The 22,111-nt window shown below is 44.8% G+C and overlaps 1 protein-coding gene across 1 annotated transcript; it reads left to right on the top strand.

Annotated features, from left to right (window-relative positions):
- Positions 1–21,241, top strand: LOC139913740 (heparan sulfate glucosamine 3-O-sulfotransferase 3B1). Its single transcript, XM_071901866.2, has 2 exons — positions 1–789; positions 18,087–21,241. Exons 1-2 carry the CDS (start codon positions 212–214, stop codon positions 18,703–18,705), a joined length of 1,197 nt encoding a protein of 398 aa, XP_071757967.1. The 5' UTR covers positions 1–211; the 3' UTR covers positions 18,706–21,241.
- Positions 21,242–22,111: the final 870 nt, after the last annotated feature.

Raw genomic sequence — 22,111 nt, 5'->3', positions numbered from 1 at the left:
TACAATTATGGTTAAGAATTCCTCATTGACTTCTCATTCCTGGATATATCATCCGCGCAGATTACATTAGTTTTTTTTGTTTTTTTTGCTGTTTTATTTATTTCAGTTTTTAGCATGTGCGTAATTTTGCGAGGATTGCCGGGGTGCCACCGGGAGTGAGTGCGTTTTGGCAATATGCGCCGCTGGGATATGGTTTGCAATCGCAAGGCTTATGGAATATAGCCTGGTTTGTCACAGTCTGTATGCCTTCTGGTCTAGCCCCGTGAAGAAGAAACTAATATTGCTCAGCATCATGTTTTTAGTCTGGGTATACATGCTGTACTCCTGCGTGGGCTACTGCTCCACCATGCCAAGTTTGGTGGTGGATAGTTACCGGGGCAAGGAGACGGGGTCCGCGGTGGGCAAAAGGACAGAGAGCGGCAGGGCGGACCTGATGTCCAGACTGCTGGCCAAACCGCAGACATGGGTGGATATAGAGGCCGACTATGACGAGCCGTCCATCAGGACCGCTGCTTCCAGAGACCTGCTCAATAACGAGGTGGAGACGGACCGAGCCGACGACTGGGACGAGATGAGGGGCGAGCAGCAGAGACCGGAGCCCAGTGCCATGTCCAGCTTCTCCAACGGGTCGGGAAGCAAGAAGCTGCCGCAGGCGATCATCATCGGGGTGAAGAAAGGAGGGACCCGGGCTCTGCTGGAGTTTCTCCGGGTTCATCCCGACATCAGAGCCGTGGGAGCGGAGCCGCACTTCTTCGACCGCAACTATGAGAATGGACTGGAGTGGTACAGGTAAAAACACTTTATTTGGCTCTTTCAGTTTATAGCCTGCGTGTTTGAAGATGATTGGATATGAGCAGAAAACAGCATATAGTTTAGGGACGTTGGATTGCATTTGAGTCCATACCTATCCATGATTATGTAGACCTATCCATGATTATGTAGACCTATCCATGATTATGTAGACCTATCCATGATTACTTAGGCCTATCCAGGATTGTGTAGACCTATTCATGATTATGTATAAGCGAACTGACGCTGCAGTGCTGCAAAACAGTCATGGTCACATTGATCAGTGGGCCTGTATTCTGCTCATGGGTCAAAGATTATGTATCTTAGATTTTGATTTATGAATTGGCTTTGATAGAGAATTTTGTAGGCCTATTCATACTTTTTTATTTATGTTTTTTTTATTTTTATTTTTTGCAAAATTAAGACCGCTACCACACAGACTAACAAATTAATTAACTTTTTAACCTTTGCCTACTTTACCAGAAGACTAATTTGGATGTCATTAAAAGTAGACCTAATTCCGATTTTTTTTCTGTTGAATAATCCATTAAATTTAAGATTTATTCAAAATAAAAGCAACCATAGAACGCAAGTCTAAATAAACACTTCAGCCATTGACAACACTTCGGTTTTGACCCTATTTGTTTCATGGGTTGGAGGCTATTGTATTATGTGTCCATATACGCATTTGATTACGCACGCACATGTCATGCGCTTTGTAACTGAGTTCGTTATTTTAGAGAACTGTTAACCACAGGGTTATTTTAATGTAGACCTATACTGTTTTTTGTTATTTGTTTGTGTCATAATTTGCAATAGTGTGAGGAGATTGCAGCCAGGCTGCCTGTTTCTGCGATGTGCAGTGATCTCTATTGGACACAGCGCAGCACTGCAAGCTGACGCTGCCTCACTTCAGATTTCCCTGCCAACTTAAAATTTGAATTAAATTTAGTAGGATTATAAACTACGTTATTTTGATTTGGTCCGAGTTTATATATTACGACACATTATTAATGAAATCAGATTCATTAGGAATAGGCTATTACTACCACTATAACGGATGTGAGTCAGCCATTAATTGTTCTATTTGAATGAGCGCCTCTATGCTACGTGCAAACCTGTTTAATAGTGTATTAAATTGTTTTAGGAGGCCTGTAGCAGAGCTATAGCACGAGTCTGTATGAAACACCATTTGTCTAATTGGCTTCCACGCAGTCAAGACCCGAATCAAAGAAATTCCCTAAACTTTTTGTCTGAGCAGACTATCTTCTCATTTACAATTGGGAAAAAACATTAGCCAAAAATACTATTCCTGTAAACCTGCTGCTATAGGCTTGTGTATTTAATGGTGTTTATTTTAGAAATGATAAGTTGTAAGAAGCTCTGACTGCATGTCAGTGGTCTCCAGGCCTGTAAGGAGGCTGCAGTGGGAGAAACAGTGATCTGCAAGACAAAAAGTGGATCCTCTCAGAACAAAACCATCTAACATCCTCAGAGGTTGGCTAACTAACATTATCCTTGTCATTTACATCACGAAGAATATGCTAATGTGATGAGCTGATGTCCTAAATGACTGGCTTAGCCCAACAGCTCACAATTTACTACAGACTGCTGTTAAAAAGTCAAAGAAAATAGCAACTTCATAACCTCAGGAGTTTTGAAAAACTTTTAGTTGTTTGTTTTGTATCTAAATGATATCAAAGCTGGCAGATTAGGTTGCTTATTTGTTTGTTTTTTATTTATTTATTTCACCACGAATTAACAGTGTAAGGATATCACTGAAGCCTAAGCTATTGCCTTTGGTCCAATCAATGTATCGATGTGATCTTGGTATTCCACTTAAAACTCACTGGAGGGGAATGTGGATCAGGATTATTTTCAGCCATTTACGGACCTTCGAATCGGATATGCTCTAAAATACCAAGATTTTTGCTTCTGCTGAGAGTCACACTGCGGTTTCACAAGGTTTTATCTCTCATGAGCTAAAAGAGCAGAACTAAAAGCTCGTCTGACAAGTTGATAAAAAAGCGCTTCTGGATTGCGTGGCCGTCTGAATAAACGGATTTGGTCCACTGTCTGAAGAGTTACCCGTTAAATATGCAAGGCCTCGGAGGGGCCCCTATAAAGTGGAGCAAAATGAAAAAAAAAAAAAAAAAAAAGGCCGAATGGGAAACCCGGGTGTTGGCAGCATTCAAAATAAAGACACTGGCCCTTGATTTATTCAGGGTTTCAGGCTGAATCCGTGGACTTGCTTTGATAGTAGCACAGATTTACTTGAAGTCTTTTAGTTGGAGTTTCTTAGGAATGGCTGCTGTTTATTTGAAACACGACTCGCATCTAATTCCAGCCTTATTTCTGGACAAAATTGGATGAAAGCTGCGAGGCATTGGAGCTATACCGCTTGGTTGCTGTTCTGCTGCTTTTAAATCCATGTAAAGAAATCATGACTCAAGGTTTTCTGTTGGCAGAGATAAAATAAGTTCATGCATCGACATTATTTGGAGTGTTAGATTCAATTTTTATTTTTCACGTTTTCCTTCCTCACACACACACACACACACACACACACACACACACACACACACACACACACACACACACAATGGCCATTGGCTAGATAGTTTTTATTAAACAAATATGTTGGCCATTATTATTTTTCATTCTGGATTTCAAACAAATATAATTTCAGAGTAATAACTGCATTTTATCCCGCCCACTTCAGGATATCATAGGCCTTTTCTGAAGTTCTTATGAGCTCCAGATGATTTTTGTCAGATGAGGCATTTTATACGGCAACAGGATATCTAAACAATGGTGTTTATGCTATGCAAAAAGACTTTTATTTGTTTGTCTCTTATGGATGAGCCCTCAGATCGGGTTGTGGAACAGTGAAAATCTGTCTGGATATACTTTTGCTGGGAGAACTGCTGAAAGGAATGTGTGTTTCAGTCAAACAGCTGGTGTAAGCAGTCCCTGTAGCGGAAAAAGTTCTGTAAAGTGATTCTCTTTCTTGAGTAAGGATGGGCTGAGATAGGAAATCATACTTCATTCATTGCTGATCCTCCTAACTTCCCCATTAGGACCAGATACTGGAGACGGCTTGGGAGACTACACTGGAATGTACCGTTTCCACACAGAGGCAGAATTGCATGGCAATGATAAGACTATCGAGGGAGCGTTGAAATATATTCCATGGGAATATGATCTCATCATGGTGACGGTCGTTTATGGAGGCATTTAGAGGGTTGTGTGTGCAAGTCAGCGGTTGTGCAATTCACCTCTCACTGTTTGTTCATTTGCACAATCTCTCTGCCATCCACTGTTAGTTAGCTTGCACCATCTTTGCCTCCCAAGCCCAATGGACACACATTTAGACTTGGAATTCCACCAACTAAATGCAGCCATAGAGGAGAAGAAAAGAGTGGAGGGAGGCCATGGAGGAAAAGTGCAAAATGAATGGAGGTGGTGATAACAAGACTTATTGTTGATCTCTGATGTACTTTGACAGTTTTTATTTGTGCCAAAGACAAACACATGATTCATGCTTTTGACCGAGGGGTCCTTGTATCAGGAGGTACACATTTCCACAGTGAGGTCATGCATGAACTGGCCCCAAGGAGCAGGGGAGAGAGAGAGAGAGAGAAAGAGAGAGAGAGAGAGAGAGAGAGAGAGAGAGAGAGAGTCTGAGCTCACCAGGCCGGGGCTGGACACCAGTGTGACTGTCTGCACTGGAACAAGAATTACTTTTAGGTTTCTATTGGCACCTGTTTGGCGCTGTGGTGGAAGCACAGCTGGTGTTAACTGGTAGCATTAAGCGAAAATTTTTTGTCAGTGCTTACATTAATCACAAATTTGGGTTCATTTCCAAAACGCAATATATCTATATCCTGGCTGGAAAAAAATAAGCCTGAAGTTCATAATTTAATATCTTGAAAATACAGAGGGCCCAGACTGTTAGCAGTTTGTCTACCAATGACCAAAGTCGCCTACTATCCTTTTAAAAGTGCTTCCATTTATTAAACATTGTGTAAGAGCAGGTGTCACTTTTTATTTCTCTTATTTAAACTTACACAGATGGTTTACAAAGAGATAAAAGTTTACTCCTTTCTCACCGCTTCTGTCCTGTAACTTTCTGCGCCTATTTTCTTAAAAGGAGGGGTGTTTTATTTACTCCTAACTCTTGTTGACTGCAACCCTCTTGTCATCCTGTCAGTTTGTGGTGCATGTCGCTCTGTTCATATTCCATACAGCCCTATTGGCTATGAAGGGTCTTTGATATATAATTACTGTGCTGTGGTTTTGCTGTCGTGTCGTGGGCTCTGGTCTTAGCTCGCTGTCAAGCCCCGGCAGTGTGGCGCTGCTCTGTCGCTCCTCCCTCACAGTGGCTTTAGCATTTAACAAGTAGCTTGGAACATATTAGGGAGGGAGACCCCAGTTGTGCAGTTTATGGTCCTGGATATTGGGCCCTATGTTGGCTAGAAAGCTTGTCTTGTGCGGTTGACTTCAGCTTGTTACATTTAAGTTTGTGCATTTTGTAAAGCTTATTTTAACAATGATGTATTTTCTACAGTGTGTCTTTGAGTCCATAAGGAATTCCCACTTCTCTGTTGACCTCTTTAATGGGAATGTTTGCATATATGATATTGGCACATTTATGGTTAAGTCTTTGCTTGTCATAGTGAATTTAATTAACTAATATGTAACAATAATGTAATATATGGCATGTTGACTTTGCATAGGCAGCCCTCTTCATTATACCGGCGTCAACCCTTCTTGTTCGCTGTGTGTGGTTTATGATCAAAGGTTAGGCTTCAGTCAAACTGTTGAGGGACTGCTGGGATTGAAACGGCGCCATCCCCGAGCCGGGTGCCTCTGTGGCCAACCTTTGTATCTAGTCTGTGATAAAGCACTGTGGAGGTAAACATACTTAAAAAGCAGCGTCAGTGAGGGCTTGCTTATAGTGCCTCACAACAAAGGGACATTGTTGAAAAGGGGGCTCCTGAGAAAATCCCGTTCCGCTATCAGAGTTGGGATGCTTGCGGAAGTCGGCGCTACTTGAAAGTCGTTATCTAAAGGCCGGTCCAACCCCCCATGGTAGCTCTACAGCCAGCCAGACTGGTGCTGCTGGCCATGTCAGGGACAGTTCTGGATGGGTGCACGTCCTTTTATCTGCTCGCCACAGGGACGCTCCTCTTTCCATGTAGGTGACCCATCCGCTCTCTGTCGCCGCTGACCTCGCCCTCCTTCCTTCCTCTCAATGGCCAAAAAAGGGCCACCTGGCTCTATAGAGCGCCAATGAAAAGGATCAAACTAGCGTCGTTCACAAAGCATCCATTGGTAATGTTTACATACATGGGATGCCATGTAAAAATGTCATGTAGAGAGTCACTAAGCAATGTGTAGGGTTCATATAGGCTGCAGCGCTGCGACAGGCTCAGCTGTGAAGCCACAAATCATTTTCATCTCTACTCACAAAAGGAAGAGATGGGACTCACAGACAGCATACACAAATGTCACCAAGGCCCGGCTCCTTTGGGATGGCCGGTATTGATTGGTCAGGCCTGATTGGAGGTAATGTGTAGAGATGGGTTAAGGGCCTTTGACTGGGGTCAGACCCTTGTCTGCTAGCTGACAGGGTCTGTGTGTTGACCATCTGCAGAGCAGCAGAAAGCTGCTACAACCTACAAGCCCCACTGGGGATTGAAGAGCCTTTCCTCATAGAAAATAATAGTATGATTGCACAGCCTTTAGGGGTACTGAGTTAAATACATGATAGAGAGTGATTTGTCTATATTTTTTTAAAATATGCATAGGACACTTTAGTGGATGAAACACTGAATCTTCAGATGGTTATAATTCAGCGACAGTTCCAGACAGGAGAATGTAGAATTCGGATGATTAGATTCTTTGGCGCTCTGATTGTTTCCTGATTCCTGGAACTCCAGCGCTCCTCGGGGAGCGAGCGCCCGGCCAGCCAACCGTACAGCTGACAGCAGGTTGACATCCTCTCCTCAAAGCTTCAGCCGCAGCGGTCGCGCCAACATAAAAACAAGGAGCTTGAAACCGTGCCTCTGTGTTGGCTAAACTTCCACCGTGAGTTCCCAAATGAGCGGATTATTTTCTTTGTGGTACAATCCTACCCGTTTCCCCCCCAGTTCCTCCCAATTCCTCCCCCAAACAACATCCTCGCAAAACCTCCCTTACCTCCCTCCCTTCTCCATTCTCCAGCTGTGCACTCGGGCTGTTGGCGTGTAAGAATAGTGTCACATGTCATGCTCAGTTCGCCCAATCCTGGGCGGGTCTCGCTGCAGGCCTCAGTGACCACGAGTGGCCCTCTCCCAGAGAAGCCTTTGGTCAGTGTGGAAGGAGAGAGGCCCTCTCTCCCCACTGCCTAAGCTGGCATGGCCCAGCCCAGAATAGAGGGAGACCGGGGGTGGAGGGACAGAGAAAAGGCGGCTTTCATCCCCAAATTACCACCGGCTAATTGTGAAAGGGGGTGACCTGGGGAGAGGGGAGTGGCAGCGCTGCACCGTGGTGGCCTGGCCCCCCGATAGTGTCCAGTGAACACTACCCACACCAGCGAAGAGAATATGGCCGCCGCAGACAGGAACCTCCTGCTGGAGCAGAGGATAAAGGCCAGGGAGGCTGACAGGAACTTGCTGTCAAACACTCACATTCTCCTGAAGCAGGCTTTTGGTGGATGCAGGCAGGCAAACAGGCGAGCAGAAACACACACACCCACACACACACACACAAAGACACAAACACAAAGTTTAGAAAGCCTGGACTATTGTTTGTGCTCATTCACTCCGGCAGAGGATTCTTGTGTGACTGCTGCTGTATGTTTCCCCTGCTTTTTAGAAATCATTTATGTCCCCCACCCCCGAGGATGAAGTCAATGCGATACAAGGCAGACAACAATGAAAAGGACTTATAAAGAAGTCTTATGAAGAAGTTTTGGTGGAAGAACAGAAGCCGTGGCCTGAGATAGCTGCGTCTCTCCCGTCCTGTGCACAGACTCTCCCTCTGTGCTACGTGTGAATTAGGCCCTTTTTTAACGAGGTGATAATTTGGATGTTGGAACACATGTCAGAACAGAACCAGACGTCCTCCCTCCAGAGTTAATGGTCATTCATTGCTGCTAAATAAACACTCTATAGCACATTAAAAAGTGCCCCGGAGGCTGAGCGAATGGGCGAAACAAACACTCCTATATGATTTTGTTAATCATTTGCCGTTACTCTTGCTGGAGATTCAGTCCGTCAGGGAAACCCTCGCTTCTTTCCAAAGACGGGGGGGAGACTTGACTAATAGCACAATTTTGTGGTAGTTGAGGAGAAGGTGGAGGAGGAGGAGAAAGTGATGACAGTAAACCTGTAAAGCGCGACTTGTCCTAGGTATTAAGTCCCAGAGGTAGCCATTAGGGTGTTGGAGAGTGTGACTGCCTCTGGGAGAGAGGAAGGCAGAGAGGAGAGAGAGAGGGAAAGAGAGAGAGGGAGAGAGCCTGAGGTCTCCTGAGGTTTCCATTAGCCTGGCAGTAAAAGAGCAGAGCTCATTAGAAGCCCTGGGTTGTCTCTCTGCACCATGGCTGCACGGCACTAGTCACTCTCTCCATTTAGATGTACTCCCAGAGCTGATGGCTTCTCTCAAAAGAGCAGCGAGAACTCTTCAGCTCAACTCCAAGACAACCTGGCCAAACTCAACTCAATTCCAATTATTTTCCACCATCTCTAGTTTTTCCCTCTCCCTTGTTTTCTGATCAGAATCGCCAGGCTGTGTTGGAAACTGCGCTCCGTCCCCCTGGATGTATCAAACCACTACACCGTGCCTGCTTTTAACTTTTCATCTTCCAACGATACCAAGAAAGTTCAGTAAAGTGTTTATAACCCAGGGCTTTATTCCACCGCTGTGAGTTCAATTGGAGTGTTTGAAGTCTACACACAGAGAAAAAGAGAAGTGGCTTCAGCAGTGAATTTGACAAGATGAAGAGTGGATTAGTAAAATTATTATTCATTCTTACAATTACATTTGCCGTTCTGGATGTGCAATGAGAGAAAAAAAAACAGGCGTGGGGATGTTCTAGTAAAAAAAAAAAAAGTCTGTTGTTGAAAAGTCGTATGAAAACAAACAACCTCTGAAGTGTTCTGGCCAAGGGCTTGACATATTTAGCTGGCAGGGCCCATTTCTCAAATTTCTATTTCAAATCTTTTTTTTCTTCTTTTCTCTCTCTCTCCCCTCCACAAAATAGCTTGTCTTCCTGGCACGGAGTTCGAGCGGATCCAGTTTCGCTTCGAACCGTGAGGCCCACTGATAGAGATACAGCGGAGGGCGAAAAGAGAAAACATTTGTCATCGCGCTCCCCGACCGCTCGACGTCCCCCGAATGAAATAATGAAACCCTGAGACGGCAGCTCCCTCCTCTGACGTCTGCGTTCGGCGGATAAAACTCGCGGGCGGGAAGGGTTAACGCGCGGCTCATCGTACTTAACAGTAATTATCTTGTCTTCAGGGTGCTCGGAGATATCGTAGGAGACAACATCTAGGCTGGGATCCAAGGAAAACTGTAGAATCGCCCGGGGATCGGTGCTGTCACTCTTGCCCTCGATGAAATGAGCAGATTAATTGTCACTACTGGTGCTATCGCTGCCCAATTTAGCTAATTATATGTTAGCCGGGGAGGCGGGCTGTCTTTAGGAATTTGTAAACCATTAACCTGCGCCACAGCTGCACTGTGAGTAATGGAAGCGAAATAATAGCCCAAACACACAGGAAGATGGATTTCTGCTCATTGACTGACACACAGAAGAGAGGAAATCCCCTCTCTCACACACACACTTTGTAGTTCACCTGCCTTCAAAAAGGTGTGCAGGCAGTTATGGATGACAGCCAATTCAAACAGGATGCAAAGTAGCTTGCTCGCTCCCTCTCCCTCTCTCTCTCTCTCTGTGTGTGTGTGTGTGTGCTGTCTAGGGAGTGGGGGTGGTGACATGTATGTTCTTTTCTAGTCTGTTTCATCTTTTATTCATCTTTGCTGTAGCTAGATCAAGGAGTCATGTGCCTCTTGGTGCATGTCAAGTGTCAGTAAATCAGTCAGAATGGCTGATTCTGCCTGCCGCGCATGCTCACCCACGCAGCAACACACACAAGTACACACACACACTCACACTCACTCTCTCGCACACACACACTCGCTGTCATACGCGCGCCGAGGCTTCACCTGCAGCCTCGCATTGTTTACCCCGTTGTTTTTTCTTATCCTATCACGGTTCGTTGCTTTATTTGGTCCAAGCTGTCAGCCGGTAGGCCTCGGGGCTGAGAGGAATCGCACCATGATGCTGATGAGTGCTGGAATGTGCGGCTCTGGGGTCACTAGCTCCAGGCTAACACCTTCAACAAACACCCAGAGCAAACACACTGATTACTGGGGATTACTAGCACTAAACAAACTCTGTGTGATATCAGCAAGTGGCAGATTTCACCATGTGTTCGTGTGTGTGTGTGTCTGTGCATGTGGTCCTATGTATATGTGTGTGTGTGTGTGTGTGAGTGAGTGTTTGTGTGTGTACGCGTTTGTGTGTGGCATTGAGGCAGCTTGCAAACACAGTAAGTAGCCGGATCACCGTTGCAGTGTCAGGTAACTCGTCTTGTATCGCATGTCAAACAAAGCGGTGAGATGTTGTGTTAAGTGTTACCAAATCAAACGGGATCCCTATCATTTTAATGAGAATGAGAAAAACAGCCCTTTTTTTTGGCATTGTCTTCATAATTACCTCATCAGTTGGAAGCCTGAATGAAAAAAACATGACAGTTGAGCCGCTGTAGTAGGTAGAGGAAAAAGTGTTGCACATTCATGAGAGGAAGGGAGGAGGTATTTCTACTTTCTACCCTCCACCATCCCTTTCACCAACTCCACTGTTTTATTTATACCACATGGTGGGCTCCCTTGCATCACTGCAGGGTTATTAACACTCGGTAATTCCAGTCAGCCGTCTATGGCCACAGGCCTGTAACCCGATGTGGTGCAGAAACCCCGTTGGCTACACGCATTCCTGCGTTGTTTTTCAAAGGTGCCAAATAGCAATAAATATACTTAAAACAGATTTTCTGAGCGAAAAAAAAGACAGTTACTTATTGAATTGAGTGATTTGTGCATGTCACGCTTCTGCGATGCTGCCCATCACAAGGCGACCACTGTGGTACAAGGGGAGAATGTTTCTCTGACACCCCAACCTCACTTAAGTGTTTTCAGGGCATAACAGAGGGGGGCATCTGAAGCTGTGGCTGGGAGTAATATGCTGTTGGGGTGTCTTTGACACTCAGCCTGAGATGCAGTCCATGACATTATATGTGGTGGTTAGTCCTCTATTTATTTATTCTACTTTACTAGTGTATGATGTTCCCTCCAAAACCAGGCTGGGTTCGAGCCTGAAACCAATCTGGATGAACTGTGACCGCAAGGCCTAACGCCCCTCTCTCTCCCTCTCTCTCTCTCTCTCTCTCTCTCTCTCTCTCTCTCTCTCTCCCTCTCTCTCTCTTTCTGTTTCTCTCTCTCTCTCACACAAACACAGGCCGTAAAGCGACATTGCAATAAAAACGCACTCCTCCAGCAGTGCATGACTCCCTGATTCCAGTGGAAATGATGGATGGATAGGTCCTGTCGTTCGGGTTAACTGTTTTGTTTACATGGAGGGTCAGTAGTTTCCCAGGCTGGTCTGACACACTGCTACTTCTTGATGGAGTTTAGGGTCCGGGGGCCTGCATTCATCAAGCAGATCAGCGCTGCAGCTCAGAGCCGGGGTGTCAAAGTGTCCTGGAGCAAGAAACAAGACAAGGGCCCCTACCAATTCAGCCATTGTACGTTGCTCTGGACAAGCCTAAAACTGAAGCCCCTTCATTATATTCTAGCCCAGGACACCGTTGGCCATTTTCCCTTATATACCTTACGTTCCCCCCTTAATGAAGACCTCGTTAGTCGAAATGTTGCAATAGGAGGCCGAAGCCAGTGTGAGTATATATTTTTCCATTTGTGCTAGTCTAGGCCTCCTTCCATTATTTATCCCTCTAGGTGTTAGACTATATGAGCGAATCAGGACCTGGGTTGGATGGGGAAAACTTTCAGAATAGGAGTGCTGATCTACAGTGATAAGTTCCTCTGCATCCCCCATCTACCTTGTATCAGTACTGCAGTTTCTCTCTGTGGTGAAGCAATAGTGTAAGAGTTAGTAAGAGTCACTCCAATTGTAGCAATACTGACCGAACCCCTTTTACTATAGCATTCTCAATAATCTGTAAGAGGAATTGGATTTTCAGATCAGCACTCCTACTTGGAGCTGCATGATATCTACTATCCTCTGCAGGATCCCGCCATCCAGGTCAGAGTCTGTGATACTAGGCCAGCCTGCATTATTAATCCTCCCTTCCAGCAGACAGATGCTTCCAAGGGGCTTCCACCCAGCCACCTTCCAGAGTTTCCAGTGACACCATTATTCAGTGAAGGCTGTTAATGTGAAACCTCGGGCCCGGGAGGAGCAGTGACAGGCGGACAGTCGACTCTGACTGAGATAATGAAGCTGTAGTATCACTCAGGGTTCATCATGCAGCCACTGTTGGGTGTTTACTTACAAGCAGGCGTGAAAGATGCAAGCAAACACACATGTATACATGGTAGATATTGGATACTTATTGCCTGCAGGAGTATAGGCATGCCTACACTACCAGTCAAAAGTTTGGACACATGCATTTTTCTTTATTTTTACTACATTTTAGAATAATAGTAAAGATATCAAAACTATGAAATAACACAAAAGGAATTATGCAGTGACCAAAAAAAAGAATTAAACAAATCTAAACTATCTTATATTTTAGATTCTTTAAAGTAGCCGCCCTTTGCCTTGATGGAAAGGCAAAGGCTTTGGAAAGAAATTCAAACATAGGCATCAACTTCACTATTTATATTTATCTAAGAAACACATTTCAGGCATTTAAGCATAAGCCTTTAGATCAAAATGGCTTTAAGAGAATGAAAAACATAGTACATTCAATCAGGTGTTTCCAAACTTTTGACTGGTAGTGTACTTACTGGTATTTATACAGGCACAACTGCACAACTGCACACATACACACATGCAAATTCATATACATATACACACAACCACAGACACAAACATACGCACACACACACAGACCCCCTTCAGCATACACTCCTGCAAGTCCTCAGTTATAAGCAGGGACCCCTGGATCTTCTCAGCCAGGAAATGAACTGTCAGGACGCTCTAAGTGGCCACATACCAACACCTGGACTCCACTCCAAGTGCTTGGAGGAGAGACCGGCCCAGGCTACTGTAACTGAGTGAGCGGCTGCAGCAGGAGCTCTCCTCCCTCCCTGCATCCGAGTGGCTCGGCTGACCGTGCCATAAACCATCCTTCTTTATTCTTTTAATTTACAGCCAAAGCCTTGCTCTGTGGTTAAATATAATGTCAGACTCCAGGCACAGTGGAGTATATTTCAAAATGTCTGGCTTCTGTGTGTGCTTAAACGCTACTTTGAAAATATGCAGTGAGCCAGGAGAGGCGTGCGTGCCTGCCTTCGTCAGTGGTAGCCATAGCATGTGTGTGTGTGTGTGTGTGTGTGTGTGTGTGTGTGTGTGTGTGTGTGTGTGTGGGTGGGTGTGTATGTGTGTAGGTATGTGTGTTACATAAACATCTTGCTCACTTCAATTCCATTTCATACCATGTAGGCTTCCCCTGCTGTGAGCGCAGAGCTCTCAGCGCTCTAAGGGAGTCCTGGTTACCAAGACTGTTATTATTTACCAGAGAATCATCCATTCTGTTGGATTTTCTCAAAACCTTTCATGCAGTGAACCCTCTATTTCTGAATGTATCATCTATCCATCATCCTTTCTGAAAATACTTGGGCAGGGATTTTAAAATTTTCAGAATGCTTGCATTTTCTTATGAAATTGTGACTCTTGAACACATTCAAGCCCCTTGCAACCCAGACACTTTGCACAATTACACTTAAATGCTTGTTGTCTGGGGGTTAAATAGGTGGAATTCACAACAAGCTCAGCACTTAATGCCGGTGAAGGAGCAAGTGGTGTTCAAGATCCTTATCGGCCAGTAAGGAATAAAGATGTTCCTTTGTGTTTCCTGAAAACGCTTGTACGTCCGTCACTTGGGTTCATGTGAAGGGCTTGGGTAAGAGGCCTGTGGAAAAGAAAGGGAGTCTTTCAGTACGCCTTCCCGCATTTCCTCCCTCTCCTCCTTCTTCCCACTTGTGAAGTGTCACTTTCCTATCAGACCTCGAGGCCTCTGATTGCCTGGGGTCGAGGGACCCTGTGGGATCAATGGCTGGGAGAGGAAGAGAGAAGAGTGTGGAGAGGCAGATGTTTTTCACTGGAGAAAGTGCCTTAAATATACAGGCAAGTCAGCGCTTTGAACGAGTAAAAGTGAATCGGTGATACTCCAGACTTTGAGGTCTGGAAGTGATTGCCCAGGAGTGCCTGGATTGTTTTGATTTTCTCCTTTGGGCTTATTCCGACAGCTCGGCTGCTATTTGGAGCACTGTTCAGTCTAGGCTGTTTGTGTTGGGTGGTGTTATCTCCCAAAGGCGACGTGCTCCAGGGTCTTCAAGGCATGGAAACCAAACAGCCCCAGCTTTAAATGCTCATAAAGGTAAAGTCACACCCTCTCCTCACCAGTGGATACAAAGTGCCCCCTTGATTTGTCTGTATTCAAATAAACCAGGTTGGGACACATCATTTGAGATTCAAATGCTTTCGACAGCCAGACATATGAGACAATTGAAAGCCTTTTGTATCCCATCTAAAATCGACAGACACACACCAAATGGCTTTTTCCTTTTGTCTTTGAGCAAACCAGTCATTTTGTTAGGGATGCTGTAATACAGACAGCACAGTGGCAGCCTGTTATCATCAAATCAAACGTGACAGGAGGGAGGCAGAAGCGGCAGACAGAAATAACCCTTTTCCTGCCTGCGTTTATCTCCGACGGGATGAGGGCCCTTTAAAAACGCAGGCCAAAGGGCCACTCTGCCGGCCCCCGTTTGATGCCGGCATGTGACGAGGGTTCCTGCTTTGTGTCTTATCGCTGTTTTTGGCATGTCTTTCAACTTGGAAATATCCTCAATGGACAGAGGGTGCAGGGAGGAATGGAGAGAGAAAAAAACACAAGAACAAGTTAAAGCACAAACAAACAAGCCAGTAGTTTTGCTTTGTGATATTTGAGGTTGAGTTTGTTGCAACAAAAGCCACACTATTTAGATGTTCTGGGTCTGGAGTAGAAAACCAGCGGAGACAGCGACTGGAGGCCTGTGGAGTGCTTGGTATCTCCAGGGGGGACAGCGCAACGGTCTGCAGCGGGGCAATCTCGGCACACGTTCCACTTCAGGGCTCTCCAAAAGGCTTCTCTCACTCGAGGCTGAGAAGGACGGAGAAGTGTTCCACTCAGCCCCCCGATAAGCACCCCCACCCTCCTCCGTCCACCTCCTCTCTCCACCCTGCCCCCATCCCCGCCCCGCTGCCCTGACCGCTGCCCCGCTCACCCCTTCGCGGAAGGGACAATGGCTCACTTTCAAAGAAAAGCAGGGAAAAAGAGGAGCCCGGTGTCACAGAATTGCCTGTTTGCTGACGGAATCTTTAAAAGCAGCACCTCATAAATCAAAAAAGAGCATAATAGGCATTGTTCCTCCAAGAGCTACTTGTCCCACTAAAACCCCCCCCTCCTCTCTTTCTCTCTTCCTCCCTTTTTTTTTCCTCTTTGGCACTCTTCACTGAGAGAGTGGGCAAAGTCAGAGGTGGAGGTTTTTTTTATTAGGGGGGCCTCTTCTTGTGGATTTGCCGCTTTTTAGGGGTTTCCTTCCCGCTCTATTTCTCTCTCTCTCTCTCTTCAACCGTCCCCTTGTTTTACGCTCCTCCAACCCCCAACACTTGATTTTTTAAAAAGGATTCCCTGAGCTTGGATCAGCATAATCTATCACTATGCACATTGTAACTCAGGCCTCCTCGCTATCACCATGCCGCATTGTAATGTCGAAATCGGATTAGATGGGAAGCCATTTGCCTCTTCTGTGTCGGCTCTGGACTCTTTTTGTATGTTAGCACAAGGAATGACAAAAAGCTCGCAGGCAGTATCACCATCGTGCCTCGAAAGAATGACTAATAGTGTGCAGTTTAAGGCCGGCTTGTTTGGTTTATATTGCTTGAAGACATTCAAGAGCACTGTATAAACAGTTTAAGTGGTGGTGGAGAAGAGGCATTTGTATGTGCCTGTGTTCATGCTTGTGTGTTGGTTGCCTTTATATCCACAGAAAAGGTTTTGCTTGGGGAAAGATCTGTCATGCTCTTGCATAAAACTGCATACCTTATCTGTTTTGATTTCAATAGGCCGTTAATGAGCTTTTGGAAACAGCCTTGCTTCTTCCCCCCCCCTACTCCATTCTCCCCTCTGATGTGTCAGCAATCAAGAAGATATTATCATAATTAGATCACTGGCACTACATTAGGTCTACACAAATCTGCCAACAACATTTCCATAAAGCATTTCATTAGTTACCTGAATTTACCCTGGGTATGTTCTCTTTTTTCCCATCATTCTCTCCCATTCTCTGTCTCATAAAAGGGGAATTTCTTACACACAAATTGTGCATTGATGGAGAGCCAATGTTACATGAATTAGCCATGAGCTAGATGGACATGAACTAGATTCCAGCTTTTAGAGTGTATTTCTGAGGAATAATTGAGACTCCTGGGCAGAATATATCAAGGCCCACAAGCACCGCAGTCTTTTATCCGCACAGAAAACGTCTCCAACATTGTAGTTTTGATGTCTATTACCATTCTCACTGTGTAAATACTCTCTGTGGGATTACACAGTGCCTGGACGGGGCCCATCACAATGGCACCGTCTTCACAATGGCGTTGTTACTGTGCCCTAGCCTTCACAACAGAGCAGAGGCTCAGTGTACAATAGGCTGACAGGAGTCTTATCTGTGAGAGTGTGTTCACCCTGATAGACCGCTGCCCTGGGTTATCTCTCCCTTCCTTTGTTTCAATTGCTGTAAACTGCTTATTTGCCATTTGTGCATGTTGGTGTCTCCGTATATTTCCTGCTGGAGCGTACGCATATGTGTTTTTGAGTGGACGATATGTATAGTTTACAAAGGGGCTGCATGTACGAGCGCTGGTTGCTGTAATCTCCAGCTCTTAATGTGAGCCCCTCCCCTCCAGCCAGCGCTAGAAGCACATTTGATCCCATGTACACATTAGAGGCTAGTTTTCTCCCATGGACCCTGGTGTTTGAGATCCGTGTCCCAGTGTCAGTCAACCCCCTCTTATCGCCTCCACCATAATCCAGTCTCTATGGTTGGCCACCATTTCTGCAACCTGAAACCGCTCTGGCAGCAGAGCGCATTCACTTTTCCTTCAGAACGACTTGTTCTCAAATACCTCTTGATTATACGTCTGCATGTAACATATCTGCCTGAAGCCCATCAGCCCAACCAAACCCACTCCTGTCAAAAACAGATTGCTTCTTCTGAAACAAGCCTCATCATCTTTCAGCTCTCCAGCACTTGCACTGGCTCAGCTCTAGCTGAGTCAGTGAAAGGCAGATCAGGCTATGCTTTGCTCTGGCTCCTAAGTGGTTAATGGTATAAAGAGGGAGGGTGAATTTAGATTAAGCCTGGCCACGCTGGACCACTACACCCAGCAGTGCGGTATAAGGAAAGGCAAGCTTAGAGGAGTGGAAAGGGACACATAAGATAATTGGATTTACACATGCTATGAACTCATTTATTAAAATAGTTCCTTGTAAGTCTGATTAAAAGTATTTATGATGAAAAGAGGTAAGCAGCAACAGAGCAAGTTAAGTGCAGCTAGTGGAGGAGACGTCAGGGAGAGGTGGAGCCTGATGAGATGTGGGAAAACTCAGCCCTTCATCCCTAATATGGTTATATTCACTGTAGCTCATGTTTAGAAAAGCCTGTAAATGTTTTCCTGTGTTTGATTATGTAGTAAATAAGGGAAATATCTATACGTGCAGGAAAACGGGAGTGTTTTCTGTCAGGATTGGATATCTTATGAGTAAGCGTGTGTTGATGTTGGAGAGCTGCCTGCACTAATAGGTTTTTGAGCCCTATAATAAGGCCAAGCAGCCTCAGTGACTCATTGATTACAGAACACAGCGCACCCCATCTGCTTGATTACATTATGCAAGGATCTTCCTGCACCTTACCCTCCGCCTAACCTTCTTCTCGTCTCCTCTTTCTGTTCTTCTCAGGGAGCTGATGCCCAAGACCCTGGAGGGCCAGATCACCATGGAGAAAACCCCCAGCTACTTTGTGACCAGAGAGGCTCCGGCCAGGATCGCCGCCATGTCCCGGGACACCAAGCTGATTGTGGTGGTGCGGGACCCGGTCACCAGGGCGATCTCCGACTACACGCAGACGCTGTCCAAGAAGCCCGACATTCCCTCCTTCGAGAGCCTGACCTTCAAAAACAGGACTACGGGGCTCATCGACACCTCGTGGAGCGCCATCCAGATCGGCATCTACGCCAAGCACCTGGACAACTGGCTGCAGTACTTCCCCATGGAGCAGATCCTGTTCGTGAGCGGCGAGCGGCTGATCAGCGACCCGGCCGGAGAGCTGGGCCGCGTGCAGGACTTCCTGGGGCTCAAGAGGATCATCACAGACAAACACTTTTACTTCAACCAGACCAAGGGCTTCCCGTGCCTCAAGAAGGCCGAGGGCAGCAGCAAGCCCCACTGCCTGGGCAAAACCAAAGGGCGGACCCACCCGAACATTGACCCCGAGGTGGTGCAGAGGCTACGGGACTTCTACAGGCCCTTCAACATGAAGTTCTACCAGATGACAGGACATAACTTTGGTTGGGATTGATGCGAAAATCATGGAGGACATGTTTGTTCATTTGTTGAGAAGTTATTTTTTTTCCTCTGTAATTCAATGGCAAGATGTGGAGATATTGCTATATATATGTAAAATGTACAGAAATCTATTTTATAATAATTTATTTTTATTTCTAAGCAATTAATTCACTAAGCTGCCTAACCATATTTGTACATAACATCTGGCCCACATTTTGTTTTTAACATTCCTCATTTTAATTTTCAATTTCTCTTGCTTCCCTCGTGGTCCTGTAAACTCAGTGGAGCTTTTGGTGCTTCGTAATGCAGATAATCTGTGATGACTGAAGTAGGAATAGGTGAAAAATGTAAAAGCACCATATTACGGGTACAGAGTGCTCACAGAGAAGTGGAGAACACCCATCCATGTGCATCCTGATTTATATTATGCATAATAACTTTACCTTCAATTCCCATCCTTTTCAATCCCCCTCCATTCTGAGTGTGATTCTCCGGTGGTTTCCCTTCTGTATGGCATTTCACTGAAACAAGGCCCATCCAGTTAAGTTTTCTACTATCTAATTTTCCTGCAGTGGCATCGGCCTAAGCAGCACATCTCATGTCCCTTTCCACTCAATAACAGGTAGATCAATAGGCCTAATTGATCCTCATTGTGTCACTCATGCTTAAAGTATACAGCTGCCCTTTCATTCACTGTGCTCCTGCTGCCTGCTCTAATGAATGGCCCATCCATCAAAGGTTAAATCCTATCCCGGACCACATAAGGGCCCATGTTAACATTATGCTAATCGGGTAAGGTAACTGGGCAGATCGATCGAGCCCCCCGCTCTCTAACTCCCCATTAGAAGCAGTGTTGGCTCCGAGCCAGACTCTTGCCCTATCCAGCTCAGTTCAAAGGTCATACAAAGTCTCAATCAAATTTCCTTGAGAGGCATTTGATTTGTTGAGGGGAACACAGCCGGAGCACCCTGGGTCAGGGAGATGACTGTACGCCTTGTCTTCACGGTAAGATGGAAAATCTTAGCGTGAGGCAGCAGAGGCGTATCTGTCAGATATAGAGCATAAAGATACAAAAGATGATAGGGGAAAAACCAGCCAGGCTGTGCCTGACATGCCGCATCATCAAACAGAAGTCCACCAGGCCCCGTCTTAGATCCCAGACAAAAAGATCAAAGGAAGAGGAAAGGTTTTTGTGAAGCACTCTCAATATAGCAGGAATGGCCTCAGGCAGGGGTTCAGTGTAAAACCTCACTAGTGTCATCAGACAAACCTCATGTGCTATTGTCCATGGCCTGTATAGTTTGCCTTATTCACCCCCGTCATCCTAACATGTCTCATCCCTCCATGACTGGATCCCAACTCTTTACTTGTTGCCAAAAAAACTTTGGGTCGCTGATATCATGTTTCACACAGCTTGAGTCAGTATCTTTTTTTTTTTTCTTCCCTGCGTTGCTTCTTTGTTATTGTCTTTCTACTTGAATTCTTGATATGCAAGAGGGAGAAAGTGTGTAGTGATCATTCTTTGATGTGCATCCCCGTCTCTGTGCAGCTGGTGGCACGCTATTAAAAGGGCATGGGGAGGTGGCCATGCTATGCTACGTTAACGCTGTGCTACGCTATCCTATGCATGCTCAATGTGGTGGCTGTGATGAAGATGCAGGGATAATGGGAAGGGAGTATTGGCTTCCAGAGGAGGGCTTCATGTGTTCAAGCAGGGCCCAGACTGAATGTACACATCCTATCCTTACACAAACAAATCCCTCAAATCAATTGAGTATCACTGGGTTTGAGTTAAGAGGAGAGTTAAATTTGATGCTACTTTCCTTTTGAATTTTAGAAAATGTGCCTCTTTAACCGTCCAGTCCAACACAAATACCCTGCTCCTGTCATTAAAACAGATGATGACCCGACTTCGGCTGTTTTTCTTTTTTTTTTCCCCAGTTAAAACCAGCTGCCTGGTTTTGCCTCAAACCAATGGATGGTAGCAGGGGAGATGGAGGCTTGTCATACTGTAACTTTTTGTTGTGTTGTGTCCTTTACTTTCTGCCTGAGAGATGATACTCCTAGTGAGAATTTATCTGGAGAAAGCCTTCATCTCCCCCTCTCTCCTTAGTGCAATGTCTGATTATAAAAAAGCATTTATGATGGTCTCTCTAGGCAGGTTCGCCCTGCTTACACAAGCTGTCACATTCTGGAAGGAACGTTTCAAGTCTGTCGTTTTCCCTGTAATTGCTGGAGTAATGCATTTGGTCAAGTTCATGTAACTGGGGGAATATCTAAAAAAAAATAAAAAAAATACTTGCACTCATGGTTTCACTCCATGCTGCTGCATTGGTTATGGTTGAGTTTTAATCAACCCGTTTTGAGATCTACAAATGTTAGTGATGTTTGTCTTACCCACATATAATATGGTATTTAGATTAGCAGATCTGTATGTATAAAAATGAAAAAGACATGTAAATCAAGTATTTTGTGGTATGTACATCAAAGGAATTAATTTTACACAATGCAAGAGCAAAATGGAACAGATGTTTCTAGATGATTAAATACTGAACATTCATAATATTTCTTTGTATGAAGAAATAAATAAAAAGTATATATTTTACCAAAACCTCATGTCCCTGACTTTTATTTTCTTGATTTTGCCACAACTTTTATTATGTAAACGGCAGATGCCATAGTGTATTTCCAAGCAGCAAGAACACTTTTTTTAAACCCTCAAAGGGCATGACTAAGGTTCAATTTCATGTCAATAAAAGCTAGACCCATAAATGCTATTAAATGATATACAGTACACTAACAAGACAAAGCACCATCTGTACTTTTGTTGTGGTAGGAGAAAAACTTTGAACTAAATTTTTCTCAGTTTTACTGCTCACACAGTTACTGCTCAGATGCTCTGGGACAATCTGTCATACAACTGAATCAGTCTTTCTTTCCTTGAGATGTATTTTTCACAAAATAAAAGAAAAAGAAAAAAAGAATAGGCCTCAAGTGGGTCCACTTTTGAACTGTCATTTAAAATCATTTGAAGCAAAAAATACTGCTTGTGCTGGACCAAAGGGTTGGGGGTGTTCAACAATAACCAGAATATCAAAGTACGTATTTGCCATTAAATGTAGGCCTACTTAAGTGCTAAAAGTAGCCTAAACATACACCTCCAATATAATGTCCTCATTTCAGAGCTTCTTTTGTGCATCCACATTCATAATTTAAACTAAACCAGTTTTGATTTCTCTGATTGCTTCCTCTTAACGTTGGATGGGTCGAAGGAGCAAAATGCTCCTTTTTATGAATTATTTTTTATGCAATTTCTTCAAATGTAGACTAACTGTAGTTTTATAACACATTTACACTCAATGTAGTGGAGTGGCCTAAATAGAGGAGTAAGTAAGTATAAAGAAACCAAAAATAGAGAT

This window comes from Centroberyx gerrardi, chromosome 20 (assembly GCF_048128805.1).
Source record: "Centroberyx gerrardi isolate f3 chromosome 20, fCenGer3.hap1.cur.20231027, whole genome shotgun sequence".
Taxonomy (NCBI): Eukaryota; Metazoa; Chordata; class Actinopteri; order Beryciformes; family Berycidae; genus Centroberyx; species Centroberyx gerrardi.
The sequence above is the reverse complement of the archived record's forward strand: the minus strand, read 5'-3'. Positions and strand labels throughout refer to the sequence as shown.

Bases quoted from the DNA above. Each gene is read 5' to 3' on its own strand.
- LOC139913740 (XM_071901866.2), top strand. From the start codon at position 212: ATGGAATATAGCCTGGTTTGTCACAGTCTGTATGCCTTCTGGTCTAGC. The intron at 790-18,086 runs GTAAAAACACTT...TGTTCTTCTCAG, and splicing joins AATGGACTGGAGTGGTACAG to GGAGCTGATGCCCAAGACCC.